Genomic DNA, 8,963 nt, shown 5'->3' with positions numbered 1-8,963 from the left:
TATTCCTATTATCTTAGACAAATCCTTTGTGTACTCCGTTTAACTAATAAATATTCCATATTCAGCTTCTCTCCCTTCTAGTCCAAAGAAATAATGCAACATACCCATGTTAGGGATAAGAATCGATAAACAAACACACAAGCTAATTTAAGATGAGAAAAAAAAACACAAAGATTTAACATAGCTCACACGATTAAAGTGATTGGATAATCTATTATGTTTGACAAATCATGTGTGCCCCAGGACCCGCAAGGGGCGACTCCCCCTTGACACTTGTCCGCTATTTTGGAAGAAGGGACTCATTGCTAAGTCTTAATAGCGTAAATGAGGTCAAAGGGAACTAGTGTAGATAACGTCATCTGCAAACACACAAACAATGAGTGAATGATGTATACCTGCCTTTTTATGTAGAGGATATGGTTATCTTTCACTAGCCAACTGTGTGAAAGTTTCCTCGGAATCCACAAGATGTTGTGCATAGCCCTTGAACACAAGTCTAACTTTATACTTAAGCATCTTACCATCTAGATCGCCTTTTCTCTAAAATCCCCCATTGCAATTGTAATGCTTTATTACCATGTGGTAAGTCTTCTAGTTGTCAGTTTTCATTATTGAAGCCATCTCTTCTTCCATAGCTTTCCCATCATTCCTTTTTTACTACGCAGGAGGCCGGCCCAAGAGGAGTTCAAAGTGTGTCTGTATGAACAGGGCCTACTGAAATCTAGGGCCCACTTTTTTAGATTTTCTATTAGACAGTGTTCAATTTTTGGCCCAAATCATATTAGATGGCTTGTCATGCAAGAGTAAACGGAGCAAACGAGAAATCTGATGAGCAGGAATCAAAAAAATTCAGGAAAAGCAAACGACGCAAGTCAAAAGACTAAAATCTAAAATCGCATCGTAATGACTTAATCAACTTGTTATCGAGTTTGCCAACTTTTTTTTAAATGACACATTCATCTCAAGTCTTTCGGAGTTGAAGTTTTAGTCTAGGTAATTGCTTCACTCTTATACAATCAATTTCTGAATTCCAGCAAGCATTAGTTTTTGCTGCTCTTTGTTAGCTATGTGAATTTTATTGCATGAAATTATTTTGGTTTACTTGGGGTTTGTTTAGCCTTTTGGATGTAATATTATGATTATCGATTTTAACTTTCAATGGTGGATCCACAGCCTTGGTTGTTTTCGTCTTTTATTTTGTTCAGAAAAAATTCAAATTGATGTACTACGTTTACAATATGGATTGCCAACTGTTCAAATCTTTGGTCGGTCCAGAAGTTGTTAACCGGTAAAAGCCTTTCAATTAATCAATTTGGATATTTGTTTATGGTTGTTTATTTTTGATGATTGAATTTTCACATTTTGATAGTCATTTCTAGAAATCTATAACGATTAAAACTTATTTGCTATGTTTTTTCAAGCAGAACTATAAAAGCTATAGAAACAGACAAACCTCAAAAGTCAAAACAAGAGCAAAAGAGATCTACATTTTAGTATGAAAGATTTCAAGCAAAATCAATGTTCTGTTTTAGTATTCTGTTATGTAACCAAAGTATTTTTATTATTACATTAAGAGATGAAAATAAAAAATATGTAATATATATATTCTTATATGTTGTAAATGACTAGCTATCGCTAGTTCCATTAGGCTTCCACTTGTCATCCTATCTACCAAGTATTATTACTCTTCTTAAAAAAGAAGTAAATCACGGCTAGTTTCCCTTAATAAAAGTATTTTAAGATATAACTTTCGTTATGCGCGCCAAAACTACAAAGAAATGGTTTTCTACATTTCCATTTTTACAAATAAGCTCAAGCTTGACTCCTAATGTGTGTCAAGCTTCTTTTGTGAGTTCTAGCTCGAATAACTTTGTAGCCCTCATGGGCTATATACCAAACCAATACCTAACAAGTTTATAAAGGAGGTATATAAATGAAGAAAAATTATACCAAACATAGGTGCATCCAAAGACAATTGTTTCTACTTCTTATGAGCTCAAAGCCTTCAATCAATATACAAATCATCTATAAAAATGAATAAACCAATGAACCTAAACTTATAGTCATATACGTATTTCCATGTGTTGTTCGTAATATTTGACAACGCATACTGGGACCCATCTTTAACTGCATTCGACTTTTATTCGCCTCTATCCAAAAGAATATCATGTAAGTAATCAAAAAAAATAATAATAAAATAACCTGTATATCTTTTTAATCGTTTGGATCTATTTCAGAATCTTGTTCAAATGTCGAATCATTTGATTGGTTTTCATCTTCTGAACCCGATTGCCATTCATCGGTTTCGGTTTCATCATCGTGTTGTTCATTTTCATCTGTTATTTTAGTCTCTTGTGTTTTGGATTCTGTGAAACTGTCTTTGAGCCATTTAGGACACTTGGTGTTCCCAAATTGTTTAAAGATTGTACAAGTGCATTCTGGGATTGGGTGGGAAAGGAAGGAGCTTGGTTTTGATTGATGGAATTGACGGTTTAGTCCCTCATCTCCAAGGCTGTTGTTTAGATGTTTACGCGCAGCAAGTGTCCAATTTCGTCTTGGGATATATAAGTTCTCTCTGGTGCTGTTGAACAGATTCGCAAGAAATTTCCTGCAGAGAAAATACCATTATATGCAACAAATAGCAACATACTTTCACTTCCATTTATTTTTTTATAATTATACTCCAAAAATTCTACCCAATTATAGTATTGTATTGTAATTCTATTTGTAAAAATTTAGAGCTTAATGTGAAAAACCTAACCATGTTTTTCTCGATTAAGTAATTTTTCAATGTTAAACACTCATATATAGCTAGGGCATGTTTCTTTTTTTTACATTAAAATAACATTTTGTTTAGCTTAAGGTTGTGTTTGACACGCCACATCTAGCTTATTTTTCGAGTTTTTTTAAATTGTTATGTTTGGCAAACTAAAAAGTAACTTATAAGTTAGCTTTTTAAAAACTACTTTGACTAGCTTTTGAAGAGCCTTTTTCAAAACTTCCAAATATATCTCTTAATTAATTATTGAAAACATATTCTTTTAAATGTCATTTTATATCTTTCAGGTAGTTTATTAGCTAGTTTTAACAAAGATCAATTTTAATCGGCTAGCTTTTCAGTTGTCAACTAGTTTTTCATATAACAGCTAGCTTTTCAGCTGTTACGTCAAACATAACCTAATTGTTGTATATACAAAGATTATCGGACTATTTGATAGTTGTTGGTTGAGTTGATTGAGTCGAGACCTGCGACCCAGTAAGACTTATCAGGACTGAATCCGACCCAACCACTTGTGGAATCCAACGGTCTGAATCTAACCGAGGCAGACCTAATTTCTTTCTTACCAGACCTAGTAAAAGGCATATGAAACAACTCCTATTTCTCTTTTAGACCGAGGTAAATGACCCTTTGGTTTTTGTATAATTATATATTTACCTATCAGGTCGATAAGTTGGGGAAGACGCCATCTCATAAAGGCGATGACCCATAACCAAGCTCGAAAAATCCGGCCACCCAGTCCCATCATTATTAAACCCGGGAAAAAAACCATCCGCTTCAACCGACACAACATAATCAATCGCATCCCACAGCAACCTCCGAGCTTTCTCCCTCAAATCAATCGCCGAAGGATCCGGCTCTGAATCCTTCTCTGCAATCCAACCATACCACCCTTCTTTTTCATGCTGGTAAATCGGCCGCCCTGGTGGCGGCGGCAGAGGGCGGGGACGAGGGCCGGCCTGGTCCCACTCGTTGGTGGTTTTGGTGGGAGTGTAGTTGAAGGGAGATGAAGGAAGTGGTGTTTCGGTGCCTAGTAATTTGTTTAGTTCGTATTTATTGCATAGATTTGATCGGTCTACTAAGTTTGTGTACATGGCACGTAGTGGGATCATTACACGTTGACCACCGAATCTTTCCGAACCTGCTAAGTAGATCCGTGTCATTGGTGGGTACCCCATAGCCCGTAGAAGAAGTCCTACCTGAAATAAAAAGACATTAATACCCTCCATTTACTTTGAATAAGAAGAATCCATGTTACCTCTTCAGGCATGAGTGGACACAAGCCCTTTGCTTTCTGAATATATGAATCAACACTTGTTTCGCCATGAACAAGTTTTTGTTTAATCATTTGTGCCCTTCGGTACTGAATGAGTTCTGTATGAACATCCTATAGAAAGATAGGTGAAACTCATACATACATACATACATACATATGTGTATATCTAATGTAATTCACTAACCTGGAAAAGCTCAGCACAACCTTGATAAGCTAAAGAATCTCTCACAAGGCCAGGATGATATGCAAGATAAGGTTGCCCTGAAGCTCGTAACCTGTGTAATTAAGAAATTGAAAAGTTTAGGGGGAAAAGGGGAAATAAGTAAAAATATTAAGACGACTTTAACCTTTTCACCATCTGATGTGCCAATGACAAAATTTCTGGACGAAAATTAAGCGCATGAAATGCTACTCTGCATCTAAGCCTCTGATATTCAGCCAATTTAGGTGGGAGGATAGCCTGATAAGAACACAGATACCACAACTTTAATGATATAATATTGTTTAATATCAAATTAAACAGCAAACACATTGAGACATTATTAAAGGAACTAAAGTGTTCTTGCTATTATTAGTACCTGTAGACAGCTACCATCTATGATCACTAACCCAATAACTTTCCCCTTCTTTAACTTTGGCAACACTTGTTTGACATAATACTCGGGTGAAGCTGAGCTCTTGGGCTTAAAAATCGGGCATTCTTTACGTTTTCTTGCCTCCTTCAGCTTTGGTGGAAGGTCTTTTACAATGATTACATCATTTTTAAGAGAATTTATCAAGTGTTCTTCATTGTAAAGATATGAGAAGCTTTTAAATTCGGAGCTGAATGGAATAATAATAACATACAGAAAAAGGGTTACAAGATAAAATACAAAGATTGCTGCTTGATATTACTTTCGGTAAGTTACGCTTTCCGTCCCTGTTTTAGTTTCTTTTTACGGATATGGTCCGGTTTTTCCATTTTTTACCTTTTTCACCCCTAAGTATTTTGTCACTCTTTTTGTCTCTCAAGTGGACGGATTTTTTAAAAGATGTCATCATGAGGGTATATTAGTCTTTTCTATTCTCTCTCTTTGACGCTTGTTATCGTCACTTTGTCCTAATTGTGATATTGAAAGGCATTCATTTTTCATCCCCCTTCTATCACTGAAAAATGAAACCCTTCCAAAGACAGTGGATGCAACATGTTTCAAAGAGAGAATAGTGAAAAGACTTAAATACCCTCATGTGCAACACACATGCCAGGACTTGATGACACCTTTTAAAAGGCATCCACTACGAGAAAGAAATAGTAACAATAACACTTATCAGGGATGAAAAAGGTTAAAAATGGAAAAAACAACTAACCAAAAGGACAAAAATTGTAACTTACGATTTACCCTTTTGTTTTGTTAGAGGACTTGTGAACATACCCAATGCCTTTGGAATTGACACTTTCTTGAAGCTCTGGGATGACAAGAGTAGCATTGAGAAGCCTGGATATGGTAACAAGATCACAAATCTAGCAAATTGGAAAACCCGTATGAACCTTCAGTATTAGACAACATTTAACTACTGAAGAAAAGTTAACATTTAAATGAACACATTACATACTGATGATCTGATCTTCTCAAACCCACCGAAGATTTTCGCATGTATGAACCCATTGTTCTTGTGTACAGGAACTGAAACAAATTTTCAGACATGAGTAGAGTTAGAATTTGAATTAAGTGCAAAAAATAGCATCATACTTTCATTTCTTCTTATTACAGCAATGAAAGTAGGATGCTATAATACATAAATAAATAAAAGTATGTTGCTATTTCTTGATAGAAGAGTTGTTACCAGGGTATTTCTTCCTAGGGTTTGCATAAGGCTGCAAAGCCTCTAAAGGCTTAACCTTCTTCCACAACTTTCTAGATGCACCACCCTGCAGCAACCAAATAGAACAAAAAGAATGACCAATGTACAAAAGACATGAATGCCCTTCTCATCCTCATTGAATTACCCTACAGAACTTCAGGTCAAGACTCAAGTACAGGTATTATTACCTGTTTTCCCATGACATTTACATTTAGATCCTCAAGAAACCCTGTCATCACATGGTATTGCACTAGCTCTGCACTTGTGTTTGCAAGAAACATATGTACAAGCAATGACAGAAAAGATAGAACTAGTCCTCCAAGTGCTACCCATTTTATCTTGGATTTGAACATCATAAGAACTTATCATGCAGTTTGGGAATGCTTGGGTTGTTAGTTACAGTTGCACTAGAAATGGATCCAGTTCTTCCAAATCATGACTGAAAAAGCATAAACAAGCATAATGTGTAAAAGTTTGATACTGTAGAAATGGTTGGGATCAGTTTTTCAGACTAGGGCTAATGACTTGTTTATGGAATGAACATGCTTTTACCAAATCAAGCAAATGAAGTGAATTTCTTACCAATTTATACAGACAGGTTGCAATTTGTTAGTGAATAAGGATCGATTTATACATGTATAAATGGGTTAAAGATGGTGAAAAACTGGAATACAGTTGCATAAATTGATAAGAAATACATTTTGTTCATAAATTTGGTATTAACATGTAAATGCATTGCATAAATTGGCCATTATCCCTTTAAACTAATGTAAATGTTTATGAATGTAATTGTCTTTCTTCAAACATATTACATGAACGTATTTACAAGCATGTATTTCCAAACATATTACAACTTTATAATACAAACATACTAACTTCATAACAAATTACAAGAATTGATTAACAATCAATGCAACATAATACAATTTACTTTGTGTAAAGATTTGTTAGAACATAACACAATGTACTTTGTCCATGTTATGGTGCATATTTACCATAGTTCCTTGAATTCTATACATTAAACCCCCTTTCTAGAATAGCTTTGTTAGGAGTAATGCAATGAACACATATCTATATTAGAAGTTACAAAAACTCAAACTGAAAAATGCCAAACATGTTGCAGATTACAGAAAGTCAGCGACATAAACTTACAAGTCACTCAAGTTTTGTAGAAGAAGAATAAAACAGACAACATCAAATTCTATATCAGCACAAAATATAAACTACTTAGTAAAGAAGATCGAGAAACTTACAGGGAGGCGTGCGGCTGAGGGAGGAGGGAAGAGGCAGGCGTGCGGCTGAGGGCGGAGGGAGGAGGCACGCGTGCGGCTGAGAGGATGTCGGCTGTCGCAGAATAAAATAGGCGTGAACGCGTAGCAGAAGGAGAAACGCGTTTTTACCTCTGAAGACTACAAAGTGATGTGTTAATCACTTGTTCGTTAAGTGATAATTTAAACATTGATGAATTTGAAGAGTAACAACTGTATATATCTTTCGATGATCATGCTTATTTCAAAAACATAAGAACTAATTCAGTAATTCTATCATGTTTCAATTGTTGTTTCGTGAATGTTTGAAATTAGAAGTATAGGATCAAGAAGGAGATCTCAAATCGAAATTATGGGAGCAACACATATGGAATGCGATTCTGCGGATATACCTGTGATATGGCGAGACGCATGGACTGTGCCTGAAATTTTCGGTGGCAAAGACGACGGAGGATTTATACAGTGCTTCGGAACTGTGCCGACGTATAGAAAGACTGTGATAGTTTCGAAATATGGAGAAGACGTGTGTTTTGGGGTGTAGTTTGTTAAGAAAGATTAAACAGAGGGGGCTAACTTGACGAAATTGATAAGGATGTAAAACAAACAAAACTTTTTTATATCAGGACAAATTTTGCAAATGACAAATATAACTAAAAATGAACAAACAATTTTGAATAGTTGGAAATAAACCCATGAACCAAAGAGCCAAAAGATAAATTGTACAAATAAACTCATTAAAACTAAAATAGCATTTTATTTTATTTTTTTTAAATGCAATAAAACACATTAAATGATCATCATTTTTGAAACTTGGTGGAATTTCGAATTCCAAAAATCAAGATGAGTGGCTCCCAATATTTAAGGCCTTTAATCAAAATTTTCACATGTTTTTTCAAACATTGTTCTGAACTAGCTCAAACGTTCCCAGCCCTCATTAGTTCAACTATGAAACTATACATACAATTGGAGAACCTGATACTTTTTACTTCTCTTTATATTCGTCATATTATTTGTTCCCAAACTTGTTTTTTTTTTCAAAAGAAAAATCTTCAAAAATAGGATTTCAAACACAAAAAAGAAGTTTAAAACTAGATGAACATATTGGATATTATTCAACCAAGTTCAAACTCTTAATTTATTAGTTTTATTTTGTGGATTTGTGTATTAACATCCCTCTTAGTAGGGGTGAGCATTTGGACCGGACCGGTTATGAAGAATATTGTGGACCGTGGACCGGACCGGATGAGTCGTGTCTGTGTCCGTGTCCGTGTCCGTGTCCGGGTCCGGGTTTTTTAGTTTTTGGACCCGTTTGGACCGGTACAACTTTAATTGTATAGAATACAAATCGTTAAAATAAGTTTTTGGGTTTGATAGAACTCGTTAAAACGAATATGTTATTGGGTTTGATACGATACAACTTGTAAAAATGATTACGTTTCCGTTTCATGCATAACTAATCTACATTGATGTTATAATATTATAACTTGCAAAATTAATTTTCCAAATAAAAGCAACTAACATATAAATCAAGTTCACCAAGATCTTTTTCATATGATTTATCTGTCAAAGATACATAAAATTCAGAATTATAGTCTAAAATAATAGTTAAAAAGTTAAAATATTTCAGCTTTGATAGTTCAACTTTGAAGGATTGTAACTCGCTTAATATAATACCAAAATCAACAAAATTATAGTCTAAATTATCTACAAACTGTAAACTAAATGTTGGAAAAAACCGCAAGTCAATCCGACTTAAAACGAATGAGTTATGGTTGTTTAAAAAATTTTACAGATTATA

General features: G+C 34.6%; 1 protein-coding gene across 3 annotated transcripts; it reads right to left on the bottom strand.

The window, feature by feature from the left end:
• Positions 1-1,860: 1,860 nt before the first annotated feature.
• On the bottom strand, positions 1,861-7,735 carry LOC145133098 (protein EMBRYO SAC DEVELOPMENT ARREST 30-like). Of its 3 annotated transcripts, XM_079068033.1 has the most exons (12): positions 7,558-7,735; positions 7,151-7,306; positions 6,086-6,336; positions 5,880-5,964; positions 5,649-5,719; positions 5,468-5,556; positions 4,634-4,877; positions 4,403-4,515; positions 4,240-4,330; positions 4,038-4,166; positions 3,437-3,978; positions 1,861-2,608 (listed from the first exon to the last, which is right to left on the bottom strand). In XM_079068033.1, the coding sequence occupies exons 3-12, from the start codon at positions 6,251-6,253 to the stop codon at positions 2,215-2,217; spliced, it is 1,926 nt and encodes a 641-aa protein (XP_078924159.1). In that variant the 5' UTR covers positions 6,254-6,336; positions 7,151-7,306; positions 7,558-7,735; the 3' UTR covers positions 1,861-2,214. The 3 variants fall into 3 exon arrangements, with proteins under 3 accessions (XP_078924159.1, XP_078924160.1, XP_078924161.1); XM_079068034.1 differs by lacking the exons at positions 7,151-7,306; positions 7,558-7,735 and having other exon boundaries at positions 5,645-5,719; positions 6,086-6,215; XM_079068035.1 differs by lacking the exons at positions 7,151-7,306; positions 7,558-7,735 and having other exon boundaries at positions 5,468-5,530; positions 6,086-6,215.
• Positions 7,736-8,963: the final 1,228 nt, after the last annotated feature.

Source organism: Lactuca virosa, chromosome 8 (assembly GCF_052849685.1).
Source record: "Lactuca virosa cultivar CGN04683 chromosome 8, Lactuca_virosa_CGN04683_v6, whole genome shotgun sequence".
Lineage (NCBI taxonomy): Eukaryota > Viridiplantae > Streptophyta > Magnoliopsida > Asterales > Asteraceae > Lactuca > Lactuca virosa.
This window is presented reverse-complemented; position numbering and strand designations above follow the sequence as displayed.